General features: G+C 34.8%; 1 protein-coding gene across 3 annotated transcripts; it reads right to left on the bottom strand.

Moving 5' to 3' along the window:
* Positions 1-2,299: 2,299 nt before the first annotated feature.
* Positions 2,300-20,822, bottom strand: LOC105790555 (protease Do-like 7). Of its 3 annotated transcripts, none has more exons than XM_012618213.2 (25): positions 20,426-20,822; positions 20,002-20,072; positions 19,543-19,677; positions 19,193-19,251; positions 18,442-18,478; positions 17,510-17,635; positions 16,593-16,682; positions 15,721-15,786; positions 15,568-15,624; positions 15,407-15,472; positions 14,802-14,909; positions 13,687-13,767; positions 13,463-13,512; positions 12,822-12,987; positions 10,868-11,060; positions 10,590-10,804; positions 10,192-10,374; positions 7,784-7,889; positions 7,239-7,409; positions 7,072-7,151; positions 6,730-6,957; positions 6,351-6,563; positions 5,988-6,145; positions 3,386-3,497; positions 2,300-2,836 (listed from the first exon to the last, which is right to left on the bottom strand). In XM_012618213.2, the coding sequence occupies exons 1-25, from the start codon at positions 20,709-20,711 to the stop codon at positions 2,660-2,662; spliced, it is 3,234 nt and encodes a 1,077-aa protein (XP_012473667.1). In that variant the 5' UTR covers positions 20,712-20,822; the 3' UTR covers positions 2,300-2,659. The 3 variants fall into 3 exon arrangements, with proteins under 3 accessions (XP_012473667.1, XP_012473668.1, XP_012473666.1); XM_012618214.2 differs by having other exon boundaries at positions 10,590-10,801; XM_012618212.2 differs by having other exon boundaries at positions 10,590-11,060.
* Between the last annotated feature and the right edge of the window lie 750 nt (positions 20,823-21,572).

Genomic DNA, 21,572 nt, shown 5'->3' with positions numbered 1-21,572 from the left:
AACTAGCTTTAGAGCCTTTTTATATACGTCACACGGCCTGGACACATGCCTATGTCCTTGCCCGTGTGGCTCACACGGCCTGGGCACACGCCCATGTCCTTGCCTGTGTGGCCCACACACGCTCATGTCCTTGCCCGTGTGGTTTTAAAGCATAAATTAAAGAGTTACACGGCCTAGACACACGGTCGTGTCCTTGCCCGTGTAGCTCACACGGCCTAGGCACATGCTCATGTGCTAGCTCGTGTTGTCCTAAGTCACAAACAGTGAGTTACATGACCTAGACACACACCCTTGTCCCTTGCCCGTGTGAACCTTGCACTAATATTGTCATACACGGCCTGGACACACGCCTGTATACCTTGCCCGTATAGCTCAAAATTGAAGAACAGTGAGTTACATGGCCACCCACACGACCTGCCACACAGCCGTGTGAGCCACACGTTTGGCGTCGATAGCCACCATTTTTGGCTACCGAAACTTGCAAAAATTAAGGTTTTTGATACACAACTAGTCTCGCTTTGACGGAAAAACAATGTGAAGACTACCCAGAACCTAATTAACCATTCGACAATTAATCATTTGACTAAAACGACTAAATAACGTAATGTTAATATTCAATCAATTATGTCGAATAAATCGACACGAAAAAACTTTCAACAACGAACGCTTACCGATGATTCAACTATGATAAATCAGCACAACACGCGAAGGATCACTTCCCTCTGTACTCACACCTAGGGGAAGAAAGCGACTAGTTATCAGAGAGTTTAAGTAAAACAATCAGATAATTCCCAATTTAACAATGCAACAGAAATCTAACAAAACTTGCAGAAGTTGAAGGATTCCGACAGAACTTACACAGAAGTCTTCCAATAACTTAAGGATCTCACTAATTTCCGATATTCATTTGTTGAACACAATCATAAAGGAGAAATAAAAGAAGTAAAAAGAAGAAAGAAAAAAAAATAGAAAGAAAGAAAAGGAAGAGTACAAAACGTTAACAAAGTTTTAATTATGTTTTTGTCTTAACCACCAATGCACTTCCGACAAGAAGCAAAATAAATTCCCATAATACATACAATGGGATTCAAACTCAAGACTAGTCAGGATACAGATAAATGCTTAATTAGTAAACCAACAAGCCCATTCTTAACATAGATTCATACAGAATTACACTTAACCATATACCGTATGGATAGGAGTTGTTCTAAAAAGATAAAACTTTTAACAATACAACTCGAACTCCAAACCTTAAACGCAAAAGCAAAACACAGGGCCACATATACAAAAATTTAATTACTATAGATTCTCACAGTTAAATTCTTAAAATTTTAGGGCATTACATCATGACTCATTGTAAGGGTGAGCGTTTGATTGAATTGAGTAAAAAATTTCAAATTAATCGAGTTCATAAGTCCTATTTTATCATCATAACTCAATTTGAATTTTTTTCGAATCCAGTCGAATTAAATGGATTTTGAGCCGAGTCAAATCAAGTTAAATTATTCAATTTAAATTAAAAAAATAAATATGTCAAATAAAATATTATTACAAGATAACTAATTTCATGTTAGAACACATAAATTTAAAACCATATATATTTGAAACCGTATTATAAATTTGAATCATTAATTAGTCCAAAACTATTATTCGAATTAAACGAATTGTGAAATTCAACTAGAATCAAGTTATTTGAATTGACTCGAATAATTCAAATAACACAAATAACTCAATTCGACTAACTCAAAAATCAAAAAATTTTCTTGAATCAAATTGATTTTGCTCACGCCTAATTCGTCGTGCAAAATAGAAAAATATCAAGTTTAAAAATTAAAATGAACCCAATATCAAAGTAGACTTAATAATCAAATTAAGAAAATAAAACTACATTAAACTCAAAGAAGTTATTTTTCCTCTCAAGTAATCATACCAAGAGAAGGAGGATTAAAACTTTAAATTGATCACTTACTCAAGAAGTTTTACTCTAATAAACGACTTTCTAATTTTTAATTCATTCCATTCCAATGATTTCACAATTCGATTTTATTACAAAAGATGCTAGTGAAGCACTTCATAAACATATATATTGGGAGGACATTTTACTTTTTTGTTCTTTTTCAAAAGAGAACCAATAGCAAAAGCATTATCAGATGTTTGCGAGCTTGATCTCTTCAATGGGAATCATCCTGTCTATGTTAATGTTAATTTCAATAGCATATATGGGGATGAGAATCCAGTTAAGAAGTATGTTAACTTCGCTGACACTACTATATTTATGAATCCCAACCGGAACTGTGAGTAAACTAAAGAAAGTTTGTTGTTTTATTACGTGCAACCATTTGCCTATGTCTATAATTTGATTTACCAAAGTTATATATAAGAAAGATGTTGAAACTTAATTTATATTTTCATACAACAATAAATATAAATTGCTGAATAAATGCTTTAGGCCTCACCGGATTGACTGTCAACCTACGTTCTTCAAGCTTAAACCTCACACATTGGCAGCCACCAATTGGGTACAAAAGCCAATCAACTGTAGGTAGAAACCAATGGCAGCACCAGCTCTCTCAGTCTTGATCAATTTGTCAATTGATCCCCACAGCCAAGCCAATTTCGAAGTGGATTCCTGAAAAGAAGTTAGACCACATGACCCAGTTCACAAGTTGCGACAATCTAAGGTCTTGATCATCCTTCTATGCCAGATCGCGCTCTCTGGATCAAATCTCAACTCCCATGTAGGCCAGTAGTGCAAATCTTGCTTCAATGTTAAAACTCGAGGCTTCCCATTCAGATGGACCGTCCTCACACGAACAAACTCCCCATGTTCCAACTCCTGTTCAATACAGATAGCTCATGTATTTATTTTTATTCAACTAAAATGCTAGAGAATAAATATTTTAAAAAAACTAATTAATCATATCACGTCTGGTTTGATTCATTGTCGATTTGATATGGTTTCATTGCACATAATAAAATTAGTAACTCTGTTAAAAAACACATCATGCATAAAAGTTCAAAACAAAATTCACTTAAGCATTGATCAAATTAAAGAGCAAGTCATTATTAAACCATGTCCAAAGTCTATTTTTAACCCCAAAATTGCAATATGCAGGGTAGAAAGAAGAGGTGAAATAAAAACATTATTTAACTAGGATGAAATATGCTTTCCTATGCCCCATATCATATAAGAGCTTTGCTCATCTCACAAATGACACGAAATACGAGAATCTGTCTCCAACAATACGAACACCTTAGAAAGCAATCAGAGTTTATGGAATGAAAGAGATTCATATACCATTTAATTTTAGTTGAAAACAAAAGATGATTCAACCTTCTTAAAAATGTACTTACATACAAAAGAAAAAGAAGCAACAAGGGTTACCTTTGTCACATTAACAAAAGCATCTAAATCAGGAGTTGATTTTCCATTAATTTCAACAATCCATTGTAGGGCATATAACCCATATCTATGAACAGGACTACCGTGACACCACCTGAGGAAAGAACAAACTGTCACAAGAAATACATATAAAACAGAATACTACAAATGTAACTTCTGTTAAAAAGAAATTGTCATCCTAAAGATATTAAAAAATATATCTACAGTAAAAAGTTCAATCATTGACACTGTTAGTACTCGGTATATCTCGTCAAAATCTGCTTATTATCAGGTATGCTTACTAAGTTTACAATGATTTATTCTTAAGTTAGTATGATTACATGGGTGTATTGATAGCAAATTTTGACTCTGTCAATGATTGGACTATGATTTTTAAATTGAAAAAAGTATAAGATTTAATTTTTAAACTTTTAGCATAGGGACTAAATCTCAAACTTCATTCAAGTACAAGGATTGACAGCATATTTTGACCTACTATAAGAGCCCCTTACTATAGCATAGCGTCCCTTCATTCTTAATAACTGGAGTGTAGAGATTTATTAAAATAATTTCATAACAAGAGACCACAAGCAAATTAGTAACCTAGCAGCTAATTTATCAAATGTAAAAAAACAAAAAAGAAAATAACCATCTCTTTTTATGGGGTTGGGGATTTAGCAAGATTAAGCTAGATTGGAGCATCAGATGCGGAAGGTTTTTTTTTCAAGATGGGTAAAAACCCTCGTATTAAGAAAGCTTCATATTAGGTTGGTAGGGATTAAGAGTTAGTTAGAAAATTCAAGAAGTTCTGTCATTTAGAAATTTTCCTGTTAGATATAACCAAAGTGGTAACAGGGAATCATTCCAATCATTCAAAAGAAAAGAAAAGGTCAGGATGAATTTTTTGTGTATTAAGGGCTTCAGGTTCATAGGTAGCATCAGAAAATGTGCCACTGTGTTAAATGAAGTCCTCTGAACACTATAAGCATTCTGAACTAATCCATGAAGTTTGACCATCAGAATTTTATGTAGTCAAGCTATTTAAGCCTAGTTTTTAACTAAGCAGAGGGAACTGAATTTAAAAGTTTCTACTTTTTAAGCCATTATCTCTATATGCTGTCAGGCAGCAGCACCAAGATGCAAATTTTTCAAAATTTTTAGGTTGGATTATGGGCTGTTGGGTTAGATGAGAAACAAAAACCAAAAAGGTATTCAGCCCTACAATGATCCAGGTCAGAAATAAACCCAGAAGCTTTATAGTCATACAAGGTTCTAACCATAATGTAACCTGGATAATTTGGATCTCAAAGTAGCCTCTAGGCTCTGCTGCCGAACAGAATTGGCACCCTACAATGAAATATGACAAATCTCCACATACTCCACTATGGATATCAAAAGTTCAATAACCACCACCACTATAAATGTTGGATACATCAATAAAAGCACCACTCTGCCCATCCCATTCCATGTTTTATTAATTATTTCTATTTTTTTCAATCTGCATTTTATTACAATTTAACATCATTGTTTAAAATTAGTTTAAAATGGGTTAAAACAGAAAAAAGATAAATACATTCAATAGTTATATAATTATATGCTTGTTTGTTGTCCTTTAAAAAGCTAAATAATTAAGGGCAAATTGGTTCCTCTCCACTCAGAGCGGGCAGGTTTGAAATCCTTCAATTGGGCAGGTTTTGCCGCCCCTAATGAAATCTAAAGTGCCCCTAGACCAAATTTTAATTGGTTTTGGGTTTTAAATATAACTCCAATTTGTTTCTTTCTAATAATTGAAAGGTAAGCCTTATTTCTATGTACGCTTTTTCAATCCCCACATAGACCAGCCACACTAATGACATGTGGGTTTCACTAGTCCACAAAGATGATAGGCAGTATTTGTGCTGAAAAGACAAAACATGTGGAAACAGGTTCACCTTGGTTGAAATTATAATTTGAATATCATAAAATAATCTTTAAAAAATTTGGTTGACATTAGTGCCTATATTTCATTTACAGGTCTCTTAACTGAAGTTTTACTTATTAGCTCATTATATTAAAACTTCAGAAAAGTGAGATAAATATGTACTAATTATTTGTCAAATGCAGTTACAATAAACATCAAAAAGCTTCTGAGAATAGTCAAAAAGAGATTCAACAAATTCCAAAAGGTATCTGATCGTCACTACCTCATAGTTAGGAGCTAAAGATAGCAACTATATTTATGCCAGATCCTAAAGCCATGAATCCATTAACTCCATGGCTCATAAAAAGCTTCAAAACATACAACTTCAATTAAGCCTAATATCTTTTGCTTAAACTCAGATGCCAATTGCAGCCTTCAGCAATGAAATTAGTCTGATATCTTATGTTTAAATTCAGAAGCCAATTGCAACCTTCAGCAATCAAACTAGCAAGAATATTTTTATCTTGTGGTATGTTCATGAATTGGTTGTTAAGGAATTCAATTAGTTCAGTAGCAGGGTTCTAATGCATTCTGGAGACTAGGAATGGTTCCACTGCTTTACTGCCACGTGCTATGTTCTGATCATTACTATAGAACTAAAATGAATATGAAAACTTTTCTACTAATAGGAGAAAAAACACTTACCGTGCCACATAAACACCATGCCCTTCCTCAGGAAGATACCCAAGAGCACGCACAGCTGGGTGAGGATCCTGAACAATACACCCACACCAATTAATCACTCGTGTTGTGCCATTCCCATCCCTAACATCTGTACCAACAAGAAGATCAATTTCACATCCCTGGCAAAAAAGACAAGTAGAAAGAAAATCAGGCAAAATTGTTTCTACATTTACGTATTAGTATTAACAAAACTATAAGCATAGAACACAATAAATTAGATAGTACACAGAGCTTATGAAAATGCTTTTAGTCAAACTAATATCGTAATAATTACAAAGTGGAAAAAGAAATAGATAATCTTTCAGCTAATATCTACTTGCTTACCTGCCGAAAAATGGTCATGTTAAGGTTCCCACTGTTGTCCCCATTGTCCAATGCTTGACAAGCATTTTCTATGTCTCGAAAGCAAGTAACAGGCTCTTTATTTACTGCTAAAACCATGTCACCTTGTTCTAATAAATTTTCAGCTTTTGATCCCGCCAAACAACCTTTAACACGTAAAACTTGACGTCGAACTGGATCTTTCTTAACTAGCGCCTAAAAAATAATAAGAACATGATGTGACCATGTGGAACTTAAAAAGTACAAAATATAAAACTGCAAAGAGGCTATTCTCACTAGCAAGTGTTGAAATATTGAAAAATTTGTTTCAAAAAGAAAACTGCTCAACAAAATTGATAGAATAAAGAAACAACAACAATACTTGTATCCAGTCATCGCTCAATCCAAAGCTTCTGGCCTTCGAAAGCAGAGTAGGATAAAATTCAACCTCTAAAATCCTTACAAGTGGCATCGGCCTTTTGACACCATTTATGAGAAGAGGTGGTCCATTCGCACCAGCTATGATCTTATCAAGAACTTGGCTTATTGCATAAACCGGGATACCCCTCACAAATTGATGATCTTCTGATGTATTACAACCAAATTTCAGCTGACATCATTGATAGCAAGCATCAGAATACTTGGGCATAATGCAGTTTATTCAAAAAGGCTAACTAATATAAGACTTCTTTTTCTTTTCATATTTTTCAATCAGAGTGGAAACCTGTGTTGAAAAGCTCCCCCAGATTGCTTGAACCCTTCCATGCTCATCTGTTAGAACGCCTGAAAATGTACTACCAAAATCTGCAAGAGTACAAGATGCATTTTGTATGCGAAATCAGCACGTGGGCAAAAATTAGATTACTTTTTAAGTAATGTCAGAAAACTTACCAGTATCAAGCTCAATTACTTCCATATTTGTTGCTCTGTACCGTGGACAGTCAGCAGAGGCAATGTTTAGAGCAGCACATGGATTGGTCACAACTGATTTCCTAGATGTCGCTTGTAAGCTTCTACTTAAACCCACAAGATAGACTGAATCCCCTCGACGTAACGTAGGCTCTGTCTCAAACAGAACACAACGAAAATAATTGACAAAAGTAGTTTTGCAGTGATTTACCACCAAAATTAACAGAAAACACAGACACACACAAAGTGGAAATCAATATTAACTTCCCCACCCCCAGCTCCTATTCCATTGCAGAAATGAGAACAGACTTCCTTTTAAGTTATACCAGAAGCAGTTTCTAAGACATAAAAACTATAATATTTTTATCCTCCTGTCATCAGTTTCCTAAGAAAATTTTCAAGGAAAAAATCAAGCATACAGTATATTTAGAAAAAGAAGAGCAAACCTGGCTGCATAGGAGAAATATATACAGTAATAATACGTCCGATGACCAAACCACAGAGTAATTGCAAAATGTAGAACCTACCAGGAAGTAGTTCTGCAGCACGAACCACAGAAGCACCAACAGGACCTAGAGCTGAGGGGTCGTATGCAACTAGAGCATAGTTGTGAACAGGGTGAAGAAAAACAACCTGCAGTAATGAAACAGTGATGTGGTTTAGAGGGAGAACAACAATTATCAATAGAATTAGGGCTGAACAAACGAGTAAGAATGAAGATGGAGCTCTAGAAAACTTAGGGTTATAGAAAACCTCTAGTTTCTTTATAAAATTCCAAGAAAATAATAAGAATGTTGGCTGTAAAGACTACAACTTATTTATACGGGCTTTCTTTCTTGCAAGTTACTAGGCTTTCTAGCAAATAAAGTTTTATTACTAGCCCTAGGTTTAAACCCTAAAAATAACTAATAACTCTAGCCATCTATTAGATATCTAAAAATAAATAATTCTGAAACAATAAAACACTACAAAGTACAAAATAATTAAAAGATCCTGCAGCTGTCTCCCAGGCTTGGAGAACTCAATTCCTGCGAGAAAACTTACACCATTTCAACATAAGTATCTAGATCATGAACCCCATTTGTTGATTCAGCAGTAAAATCTCTCAGAGAGCACAATCCTGTCCCAAGGATATCTACTTCCCTGTTGTGAACCTGAATAATATTACCCTCCTTATCTAAAGTAACAGTCTCATTGAATGGAGTTGCATCTTCCGCCAAAGAACTAACTCAAGATTGCTCGAGTGTTCTAAAGCTTTGAACCCCATAGAGACAATAGCTGACGCAAAGCACCTAATAACTATAGAAAGCATGTGTAGCTTGTCAAAGGATACTTCAGGCAAACAAACAGCAGATCAATCAGCAATCAGTATTTTTGTAGGAATATAAGAGCAACACTTCTATTGTTTCCATACAAAATTCACAGAGATCCCTTCAAAGAAGGCTCCACTTTAATTCCAGAATATGTTTCAGTCATACTAGGACTTTCATCTTTGGTTTCAGAATCATTAATAAAAGTCCCCACCACACCTGCAACAATTAGGACCACTCTAGAATTATTACCTGGAGTATCAGCTTTTCGATATTCTTTAAAACCAGACTCTATGTTTGTTTTATCACTCAACAGCTCAAGGTAGATCCATTGGAGGTCGAACACTTAAATCTGTTCGATCACCGCCATAAGCAAGAGTTACTCGAGACAAATCTTTCTTTTCACCAGCATTTCGAGGGCATGTACTATCAACCTCCTTATCACTCTCTGTAATTAAATTGCCATTTGGAATCAGTGACCTTGCAAGGTTCTCTAAGCCAATATGGGTTTTCCACTCAGGTTCCAAAGAATTAGCTCTTTGAACGAAGGCCATAACCACAAGAGAGTCATTGTTTTTGAGTTCCTTTGCACCAGCTTCAGTAACATATATATTTTTTACTTTCTTCGTTTTGAACATCACAAGCTGAAGCAGCTATTTCATGAGCTGGTGAGCTGACAGTTGATTTACCATTTGAATATTGCTCATCTATCTCAAACAGTGTCTCGTTTGTGTGCAGGAGTACTCCCGCCTTCACTCCCAGTAGGTTCACCAACTTTACTTTTTAATGAGCAACATAACTGAAACCACAGTTTGCATTCAACTAAATGCTGGAATTGCCGTGATCATTTCTCTCTTTGAATCAAACAAATTGAAATACAAGGAGAATGAACTTAAGATGCATGCCAGTGAATAAGATTGGCCAGTTCATGAGGACCTGAATCTTAATTGCTCTTTCCCACAGCAGCTTTATAAACCAAAAATTTTCTAGATGCATTCATAAAAATTTGAAAGATGCTACTCATTACAGAATCAAATTCACAAGTAGTCTCATTAGAAGGTCTCTTTCTTGGAGAGAAATTTGAAAACTCACAAGCATGAAGGTGAATATGAAGAGGTAAAAGAAGGAAACCACACTCATAAATGATGCTAAATTTAGCAAGATCAAATGAAGGTTGCCATTCAACATAGGCACTTACAGCTTTGTTTTCATCTGAATACTCTTCATAAATAGGGTCTAATAGATCATACTCCGCTTCCCCTCAATTGTTGTAAACAAATTAAAATCAAGGACTCTCCTTGAGCTAGATATGCATCTTCACTTTCTTCCAAGTAATCTTCATAAATAGGGTCTAGTAGATCATACTCTTGCTCTTCCACATGTATCTTTCTAGCAAGTAAAGTTACTAGGCTGTCTTGCAAATAAAGTTTTATTCCCAGCCCTAAGTTTAAACCCTGAAGATAACTAATAACTCTAGCCGTCTACAATATATCTAATACGTAATAAATAAATCTGAAATCATAAGATATTATAAATTATAAAATAATTAAAAACTCCTGCATCAAATAGGAAACTCAACAAAATACGTTACGGTTTTCTAATAATGTTTAAGTTAAATAGCACACCTCTCCAGGAATTTCAATTGGATAAGCAGCAAAGGACAGCATCACATCCGAAGAAGAAATTGCAACTGTGTTCTTGTCAACAGCAACCAAGCCCATACTATGAGAATGATATATAATGACGCCAGTACCAAAAAAATGTTGCGAATGAACACCATCAAGCATGCATGATGGTGGCACATGAACCTGCAACCATGAAAATCAACTTAGGTTTTTCAACAAACAAATCATGAAAGAAGTAAGATTTCATACAGTATAATGATCAAAGAAGAATAAATAATGATTTAAAGACAACAGTACCATCATACTGATGTTGTGACAAATAATTAACAGAAAGGTAAGGAAAAGGATAAAATGTGTAGTGTACCAAAAATGAACTATGTCAATCAACAGATGGTTACCTCAAACATTACAAGAGTAGGCTCTATTACTTGTTCGGCAATTGAAGCATTAGCTGCTGCAGCTGTTGCACCTGGATAGTCACTTACCATGGCATTTTCCGTGGCACTTTTATTCTCCAACTTAACTTCACCAGTTTCATTTAACGAACCATCAGCAAGAACTCCATCAGATGACAAATCCTCTTCTACTCGTCTTTTTTTTGAACCAATACCTGCTTCATTATGAGAATTCAATTCAGCAGAAGCATGCTCACAACAGGTTTCCATACTAAACATACCATCAGTCAACTCTTGGTGGTTAACTTGATTGACGTGTTCCATATGAGTAGCCTTGCCATTAACACCAGATGATGGAATCATGGAATCCAGTTGAAAGGCGGGCTTTGCAGTCCATAATCCGGAGCTGTCATCACGAGTGTATATCTGTGGAGGTGCATACCATTCATGGCGATCAACCGTGACCAAGACAGACTGTAACCATTAACAAAATGACAAAGTTCAACAAATAGCACAGATAATCTCAATAATGATAAATCATAAATTCAAAATATACTTGAAAAGATAGGACAAAAATCAATCAATTTTTGGTTCAATTTACCTAAAATATAACCATTCAAACTAACCAGCACCACTTGTAAAGTGTCACAGTAATTGATACGGTACAATTAAACTGAATTGAGGTTTGTTCAGATCCCATTACCCTGATTAAGACCCTACCATGTTCCGTTCAAAATTCTAAACAGAAATTGGATGTTGAAGCAAATTGGTCTTGGGTAATAGAAATTTAGAATCCCACAATGATGTCAAGGTATACAACTCAGTGCAACTGGGGCCTAAGGCACACCAATCTAGTAGTGTCCTCAAACGGTCCTGAGGAAGGGCTCTTACAACAACAAAAAAAGGGCACACCTCAGAAGTTCCATTTAGTTTTATTGAAATGCCTTATTCTTTTTCTTATGCATAACATTTACATTGACAGTGACAGTGCATATGTGCTATCAAGAATAGGAAAAGGTTGCATTGCCCATTTATAACTGCTTGAAGATGGATACGTACAGCTAGATTTGATGGTGGCTTTTAGTAAAGCTATAGAACATTAGAGAAGAAACGGAGTCAAATTATCAAAGAATATAAAGTTTTTAACCTGACTGGGAATAACAATAGAGAATTACTTTTTATTTTATTTTCAATAAATATTCAAGAATCCATTTATAACTGCTTCACTAGCCCCCTGCCGTCCAAGCAATACAGCACCTTGCATCTTTTGATTAAGGGAGAATATAAGACCACTCAAGAGCCTAAAAATAAAGCTTTAAATGTTTGAAGAAGCAATCTAATCTTCTCTCCAGGCTCCTTCCAAAGGATGTCAGCTGTTCTAAAAAATCCTCAGGCAAATAACCAAAAATCATCATATTAAAGGCTTCACTCTTCTTTTATGAATCAGAGTTGAATCAAAATTTACCACCATCACCACCTCAAAACTCAAGTCAATGCCTATGGAGTCAAATTTATGTACACTGCTGCCTTTTATCACTAATGTTTGCAAAGAATTTGATCAAGCTGTGCTCGTCAGCATATATAAGTCGAACACCTCAAGATTTGGCTCATTTATAAGCTTTAAAGTTTCATGCAAACTTGTTTAACATAAAATGAATTTACTTGAAGCCATTCAACTAGTACACTTTCATTTTTACCCCTAATTTCTCTCAACAAAAGAAGTAAAATACTGATATCCAGAGGCTTTTAGGAACCACCCGAAAGCAGGCTCCACCAAAGGTTACCTGCTCGTGTTTTCTCTAATTTACATGCTTCTTTTCCTTGAACAGAGAAGGAAACCCCATACACTTTTGCACAATAAATTTGAACAAAAACATCCAATGCAAATGTTATCTAAAGATGGTATCCTACAACAAAATGATAAACCCAACTAAGCCAAAGAATTACGAGTTCAATGCCTGGTAAAGCCTAGTAATACCTGGACCAAATGCCATGCAAAAATATAGCCTAATGACGGGTAAGGTCAGAAATCTTTCCTACACTGTTCCTCACTCAACCTCAATTCATCATATATTCCATTTGTTAGAAATATTAACTGGATCAAAGTTTACCTTAGCCATTCATTTTTCCAAAAGAATTCAAAATTCGTCAATAGCTTGTGTGCACAATTTCCAACCATAGCAGTTGGTAGAAACGTAAGCATTAGGTGAAACTGCATAATCAGCAATAAAATACCTTTCTCCGATGACGATCCATGTAGCTTATATATTCTAAAGGAACCCGAGCACCCCGAGAAAGCTTAGATAGAACAGAGACTAGATCCTCAAGTTTTGATATCTCCTCACCAGCAAACTTCTTAATGATGGCATGTCGAGGAACAGCAGCTCTAAATAGCATATAACTGCAAAATACGGAAATCTAGCAATCAACCAACCAATGAAAGCCCACAGCAATAAAGAAGCAACCTCGTGATTGATCCAGTTCAGAGTACATCTAATTGTGTCATACACACTCCAATATTCTCACTTTGGCTGAAAAGGATAATGATCAATAATTTTCATAGAGAACCATTATGTCTTGTTGAAAGTAACATATAATATCTTTCAACCTGCAAAATTGATGAAGCAATCCCAGGATGCCATGCATAGCGAAGAAAAAAGAGTTTCTTATAAGATATTACGATAATAGGTAGTTCACAACTTAATTCATGGATTATAGCCAAAAATCAAGGTTTACTTATTTGATAAATTAGTAGCCATGAAAGTAGGCACTGAAACATATGCATGCACTAAGTTTCATTTTTTTCTTTGCCTGCTTCAAGACCCATTTTGAGTCCTTAGGTATGACAATATTCATAAATAATCAAGTAGACTAACCCAGGTTCTGAGACATATACAAGACCACACTGGAAACGGAAATTTCTTGCCTGTTTCAAGAAACAGAAAAATAAGTCAAATTATCTGCCGATAACAGCAGTACCATCCTCAAACAGCATAAGATAAAAACCAATTAAGAAATCATATTCAGGGAACAATGTACACAAAACCAGAGCTAAAAGGAGGCAGAGGATTCCAAGCGCCAAGAAAAATTTGCAACCTACCTGCTGGTAAGACAGGGAATGTATTACAGCACCACTTACTTCTAAGAAGTGAGCAGGAGTTATTGAGTGCAAGTCCTGAACCTGAAAAAGAAAAGGGAATCATATTAGCTTCCACAATCATAGTCAAAGCAAATTGAAAACTAAAGAACAAGCGTTGGGAAATTAAGTCAATAGCTACAGCCAAAAATTTCTACAGCACATTCAAACAAACTTATTCAAGACATCATTGTATCAATATCACACAAACAAACTGAGACTAAATCCCACACAATGACCATTATCAGAGTCAAGGCTATTTAAGAGCTGGTTGTCCCTGAAATTCGTTCTGGTGGCAGGTGGATGGAAATCAAGGAAGAATTATTTTTCCAAGTACCAACAAATGTTTGACATTAAGTTTCAAGTAATTTGACAGTCTGGATACCGGATATAAGATATAATTATACCTAGGGTTCATACTTCAAAGCAATCAAAAGAGCATAGGGAACAGCCTTATGCCAGCTAATACCAAACTGTTGATCTTCTCCAACGTAGGGAACAAATACAGAAATGCATTAATTTCCTCCCAAATTTTAAGAAAAGGACATAGACATCAAAGAATCTAGGCAAATCTGCAGTCTGAGGTGCCAAATCCCTTTCCTAAAGAAACAAAAGACCATGCCAGGGCTATACTTTAATGAGAATGAGAGCAATGGAGAACACAAATACCTGCCCTAATGCCAGTGCTTTCAGACATTCAGTTCATCATTTACTATTTAATTGTGAGCAAGAAACTACGTATTCAGTTTCTACATTATGAGCATTAATTTGAAAATTCATGCTGTAACCGGAGATCATAAATTTTATTATTTACAAGAACTACTACTTCAGTTTCAATGTGTTACAACAAAATTAGCCAATCAGATAAAAGTAACTCAATTATCAAAATTTGCATAGACATGCAGACTATTAATAAAAACCATTTCCGAAATTAGGCTAATTAGTCATGGTGCATGGGCCACACTACCACAATCAAAGTCGCAATCAACCCAAACTGTATAACATGTGATCTAATTTAAGCCTCAAGGCCTCAAATATTGATAATCTAAATAGGCATAAATGAGAGAGAAAAGTTTTACCACTAATTGCACACTCAATGGTGTGCCACCTCTTTCAATTTCTAACTCTATCTTCTGGTCAACACTGTCATCAAGTAAAGTTTCCAACTTCAAAAATTGAGTAATTACCTGCAATACATTTTCAATAACACATTAAAGCCGATAATATGTTAGCAAATTCTATTAGGGAGCTGCCACTGTCAGTTTACTTTTTAAAACATGAAAAGGCGGTCACAGTCAAAATTCCTATTTGAGTAGGTACTATAAAAGGGTTCTGCTGGCAACAAGAAACCAGGTAGAAAATCCTCAAGAGTTCCATATAAATCATACACATAAAGAATAAGTTCTCATCTGAGAGAGGGTGGGGGCAAGTCAATTAGAAAGATACATTATCACCAAAAATTAAGAATATGGTCTAAAACCCATTCATGAATACTCTTGAAGAAGTTCATACTTAATTTAATACATAATATCCATGTCCAGTATTGAGATTTAGCCAAGCCAAGCCAGAGACAGCTGATTCTTCCTCTAGATGCATAATCATATAGGAGCACGGAAGAGAAAAGCCAAACATTCCAAAATAAGAATCAATACATGCTTCTCCAATGACTGAGTGCATAACTAACCTCCCCGTTCACCCGAACAAGCACATCACCGGGCTCCAAGTGACTATGAGCAGGACCACCCGGCACCTATAGGTAAGTTCAGATTCAAAAGATAGCAGAACTAAAAGAAAACACGGCAGATTTAAAGAAAATCTGTATGACAAAAACTGAAGTTTGCTCACCACAGAGTCAACAACAAGCATTCCAGTTTCACCTAGTGCAGAAGCATGGCGTGCTATCTAAATTAAGAAAACAGAAATTAAATGAGGAAACACTTCTTTTTATGTATGCCATGGGAAAGCTAGAAAAGTAGTTGATAACAAAGAACTAGGAACCTGCTCTGTTTCACTTTGGAGACCAAGCCTGCGTATCTCGTCAAACCCCTTATGGACAAATGTAGCCTATAAAAAAGATATCCTACATTAAAATTGTATTAAAGCAAATTCTCAAATATTGACAGAAATGCCAAAAAGCAAAAACACAAAGAAAACTATCTACATACTGCAGCTGCTAGTAAAATGTGCTGTGTGTGATGGTGATGAGAGGTATTAGCAATGTTATTTAGTGCTTGAATAAATACAGCCCCATCGAGGATTTTCAGTGAGCCTCCGCTAAAGGAAGATCAGCAATTTAGGTTAGGAATTATGAATAGAAAGCTATATATAGTTCACTTTGTGATTCTCTAGGGAACTTAGGCATTATAAAATATGTCAACATATTGAATCATTGGAATTGGATATCCAGTCTTCTTCTTCCTCACTTTTTTCTCTTATCTTCTCATTGTATTCCCTCTAATCCTTGATTCTCTGTTTTCTCAATATTTCTGTCTCTCCTCCACAGTCTCTTTCACTCTGGGATCACAAAGCATTTACTGTCCTATTTGTAAGTTAATATACTTGGTGTTTGTTAACTGAAGGTAGGTGCAAGCATACCAAGTCAGTTTACTTAAAAGGCTTTTTTTTAAAAAAACAAAGCAGCAAAAGACCAGGATCCAGCATGACATCATAGCTTATCAATTGTAAAGATACCAGGAAAGGAAATAAACAAATAAACAGATGGTTCTAGTTTTCAATTTCATATAATTGCTCGAACATAGAGACATGAACAATAAATTTTCCAATCATCTAACCAACAATGAACCTTATGTATTCGAGAAAGGGGATAAAAACAGAAGCAAAGCTCTACAAGGATAAAATCAACAACAAACCTGAAGCGTACCACGAGGAATAGAAATTGCTTCCCACTTACTCATGTACGAATCTCCTCCTTTCTGGAGAAACTTTAATGCCCTTACTACCTGAAAAGTAAATATCTAATGTTTCAATATCTGATTTTTCATTGGAAGTAGACCCTATAAGAATTAAGGTTCTGCTTGTCCAGAAATCAATTGAAAAGGATATTGGTGTTCCACACAGCAATTTTAAGAAGCACGTATAAGGTATCCATAAGAAGTACTTTGGTAACATATCAGAAAAAAGGTAAAATGAGCTAGTTCTGACCCAATAATATAAGCGGAGAAACATGGCATGAACAAATAACCTACAAAAAAAATCTTGAGCAGGTCAATATGGCTTATAAGGCTACACAGGTACTGATCTAGTCAACAATTAGCTTGCTGGAGTAACTTAGAGAACACTATTCTTGCAATCAAGAAATCTCCTCTATTTTTAAAACTTTTGTTTTCAAGAGAAAACAGTGTACCTTATGCACAGGGCAAATATACTTCTCTAAGTTTTGTATTTCAACCCACAGAGCATAACCAGAAAAGGACTGACTTTTATGAGCTCCAGATTCACAGATGGAAATCTCAAGCGAATGCAATTCCTAATAATACTTACAAGTCACGCAACCAAAAGTACTAATAAAATAATTCAAATTTTACTCCACGGGTAACCACAGATATGGTTTCAAGCATATAGGTCAAAGTCTTTTAGTAGCCCCATAAAGTTGCCAGTTCTAAGGAATCATTGGAAGTATGGGCTAAATGAACCAATAAGTTTAAATCTCTCAATTGAGTTTATACAATCTTCAATCCTTAAAATAAAAAATGAAAAATAAAAGAATCTCAGATAATACCAACCAGAAACATGGCATAAAAGGTCAAGCTGTTAAAATACTACTTACTCGTTCTAGAGGAAGAAAAAAGGCAGATGCACTTGATGACTTGCTACCAGCATTCAAGGCCACTGCCCTGCCTTGCCAATCAATCACTGGGGATCCACTTGAACCACCTTTAGTCCCAGATGCCGCCTGAAGTTAAGCATAAGTGTAAAACAATACAATCAAATATAGACAAGCATGTACGTGAAAGTCGGACAATGGGAGAACCAAGAAGGTGCTCCTTCAACTAAAACAATGGCCAAGAGAAGTATCAATAATGATACCATCCTTAGACTTTTTAACACGCAACACTGTTTGAAAACATTATAAGAAATACTAAATCAGAATGATGCAGATCAACCATATTGCTATTCAGGTTAAAACAATCTAATACCGTCTACAATTGTTTTCTTATTCTGAACCTTTTTAAATATCATGTCCACGAGATTGTATTAAGCTTCATTTTGATTATATCATATAACTTACTTCAATGACTTACCACAAGCTTCTAACAGAGACCTATACAATTAAAATGTTTTATCTTTTTCTCATTTAGGACATTAAAAATTTGCCCTTTCTTTTGCATAGGTGTGCTTTTTCCTTCTTTTGAATAAATAAACTCTTGCTTCTTTATGTTACATATTTTGGCATTAGACATAAAATATATTTAAAATATGGAATTTTAATATAAGAAATCTTAGCCAAAACCTCTTTCTGATATTATTTGCAAGTCAAACATTGGTGTTAAAATAAAGAAATCAGCAAGTACAGAATTTACATAAGATATGTTACTTGAGATACTTTTTCATACATTCCATGATAAAACAGTGCTTTTCCTCATATTCAAAGAATAATAGAAGAAAACTTTTAAAAATTAATCCAGAAAGGTTGAACCCTGCCCTCCAAAGGAGAAAAAGAAATCCTCCAATAGATGGCATGAAGAATATGATACATACTTGCATGTAGAAAGTGTTGAAGTCGTTATAGCCATCCCTGCAACAAATAAGCATGTCAACAACCATGACACACATACAACTGTGAAAGAACCAATAAGAAGCAAGAAGGTTCTACAAATAATAAGCTAGACAGCATAGAACAAATTAGTGACCAGAAGTCGAGACTACAATGTAAGAGGCTGTACACGACATAAAACACTACTCACAATATAATCTTATCAAAGGAAAATGTGATATCATATTAGTTTAAAGCATGCCAACAAGAAAAAAGTGTGACACAGAATGACTCCTACAATAAAAAGCAGTACGTGCAGCGCACACCACCAGGAATAGAGCATTAGAATGATAATTTCCAAAGTCAAGATAGGGGGGGTACTATGTCTTCAACTGGTAGAAGTTAAAGCTTAAAATCATCTCAGTCAGGTTCCATATAAATGTATTTGAGAAACTGTATAATAGATGATAAAACAACAGCGCCTCACAAGCAAAATTCAATCAAGGCCGAGTTGCCATGATTAATTTTGGAACCACAAATCTCTAAAGTGCTGATGAAAATATGTGAAACTATTATAACTATCAATATTACAAAGCAGATGGAGAAAATCAACAACTGTACAAACCAGTTTACTAGGACAAAATCATGTGGTTATCAAAGGGTTTTGATACAGATGATAATCTGTCAAGACAATATTGATGGTAAATCTATTGGTAAAGTAGATGATTCATACAAATTGTTAAAACTATTACATACTTTTTATAATGAGGAGCATCTCTGTCCAAACGAGCAAGGGTACCAGCCAATATGGAAACCTACAAATAATTATTTAAATCAGAGCAATAATTGTTAGGTATCATGTTTTATGATCTATAGTAGCATTACATGATAAGATATCACTCATGAAAAATAACCAGTATCCAGTTAGCAAAGCCATGAATTTCTCAAAAGCCAACTTAAAAGGACTCCTTTCACGTAAGTGGAATTTTTTTTTACACTCATCGTAAATGGAATTAAACATAAACTAAACTAAGTGCATAATGTTAACAAAATAAAGTGATAAATTAACAAAAGTAAAGCAAAGACTACTAATGCAATTCAATTACCTTCTCTCCGCTATCATTACCAACGACCCTGATTTCTAAACCAACACAAGCAGCCTCTGGGGAAAGTGGAATCTCCTCATAGTCTAAAAATTGAATGGCATCAGGATTGTAACGAAAGAAGCCAAAATCATGTACCTAATGAAGAACAGCATAACGTTCACCAGTTAGCAGAAACCACAAATAACAAGTGTTGTTGAAAGAGCAAAAAAGAAAAAGCTAAACTGAATGCAATGCATATGGTGTGACAGATGAACCAAATACAACAAATCAGGTAATGTCAAGCAGTATAGACTGACAAATCAAGCTTCCTTAGAAAACAACCAAAATCATACATAAAGGCAATACAAGTACATTTCAGAAGTCATGTCAAAAAATCCTAGTGCAGAAGAATGAACTACATTACAAATCAGAACCATAAAAATACCAACCAAATATATATGTGAAGCATGGTTTACTCACCGGATCTCTGTATATAGGATGCACGGTAATTTCTTCTCGATTTACAAACATTGCTTCGGCAACAACAGGTCCTAAAAACAGACAAGACAGAAAGTCAAACACTGTTTCCGACATTTTAAAGACAAAGAAAAGACCATTCAGCTATTGCTTTTTCCTAGTATTTGCTTTCTTCATACTTGAGTAAAATGAGCACATAGCTAAAATGCAAGGCTCATTCAAACATAAGAGATCTATTGATCCACACAACAATAAAATCATTCATTTAATAACTGAACAGCTCAATTTATAACTTTTTTTTTTCAATAAGTAACGAACTTTTCCTCATCTTGATTGAAGAGGCAAAGGCTAATTACAGAAAGCATCAAGCAAATCCAACACAAAAAAATAAAGAAGGAAAGAATAATAAATGTTGACGAAAGTCAACCTGGTTTGACCACATGGCGATTAGTGAGAATAATTCCTCTCCGCTTATCAACGACAAAACCAGTAGCATAACTAGCACCAGCTGGCTCGGTATCAAAAGCCCGGCAAGCAGTGGTTCGGAGGACGACGACGGCCGGAACAACCTTATTGAGGGCCTTCCGCCAATCCTCAGCGGTAGCGAGGTTCTCTTTGAGCGGAGGATCGATTTCCATGGAAAGCTCTTCTTTGATCGTCGATTCTAATCCCATGGCTGCCTCCGACCCTAACCTCTCCAATGGATCTCCCATCCAAGGTTAGGGTTTCGAATTCAGAGAATTTTTAAAAAGAAAGAAGTGTATTATTACTTTGATTTCCGAAATCTTTTTTATGTCCTCCAAATCCAAATTATTGAAAGCTGATTTTTGTTTTAACTTTACGTCATTCTATTCGACTTTATTACCCTTTTCTTACTGCGTTGCTGGGTGGCGTGGAGGAGTGAGATTTTTTTCCTTTTTCCTTTATTTTGCATTTTTATTTGGTTGTATGTCAAATTCTACCATCACTCCTTATACTATGCATAAATTACAGATTTAATCTCTAAGTAAAAAATTTTCCAATCCTAACTCAATGTGTAACAACAAAATTTGTTTGACTAAATTTTGTTATTAGTCTCATTCAATATTTCAATTATAGATTTAGTCTCTATTCTCCAATCGATCATTTTAGTCTCTATATTTTGTCGAATTACAAAATTTTAGTCCTAACTCAAACCGTAACTATTAAATCCACTAACTAAGATACATGGCTTTTTCATAAACATTATGTGAAAATAGCAAGTTGACATGGTATTATACATGTAATGATAGGTTTGATGTATAAAATTTTGAAAATAATAGAATTTAATTTAATGAATTAAACAGTTACTATACGATCAATATTGAAATTTCAAAATTCAAAATATATTAAAACTAAAATGACTAAATTAAAATACAATGACTACTATAACCAATGTAAAATACAATAATTAGTAACGAATTTAACCAACCAAACAAAATCAAAGCATGTGAGGATGTGCAATTACTAGGTAAAAACATCATGGAAGCCCTATTGTAATTACTCGAAAATCAATGGTATCGAAAATTCAATTTTGGAATCTCATTTTTATAAAT

The sequence above is a fragment of the Gossypium raimondii genome, chromosome 8 (genome assembly GCF_025698545.1).
Source record: "Gossypium raimondii isolate GPD5lz chromosome 8, ASM2569854v1, whole genome shotgun sequence".
NCBI classification, from domain to species: domain Eukaryota; kingdom Viridiplantae; phylum Streptophyta; class Magnoliopsida; order Malvales; family Malvaceae; genus Gossypium; species Gossypium raimondii.
The sequence above is the reverse complement of the archived record's forward strand: the minus strand, read 5'-3'. Positions and strand labels throughout refer to the sequence as shown.

Bases quoted from the DNA above. Each gene is read 5' to 3' on its own strand.
- LOC105790555 (XM_012618212.2), bottom strand. From the start codon at position 20,711: ATGGGAGATCCATTGGAGAGGTTAGGGTCGGAGGCAGCCATGGGATTA. The intron at 13,768-14,801 runs GTAAAACTTTTC...TTTCTTTTTCAG, and splicing joins CATTGAGTGTGCAATTAGTG to GTTCAGGACTTGCACTCAAT. The intron at 6,146-6,350 runs GTAAGCAAGTAG...CTTTTTTGCCAG, and splicing joins ACATGACCATTTTTCGGCAG to GGATGTGAAATTGATCTTCT.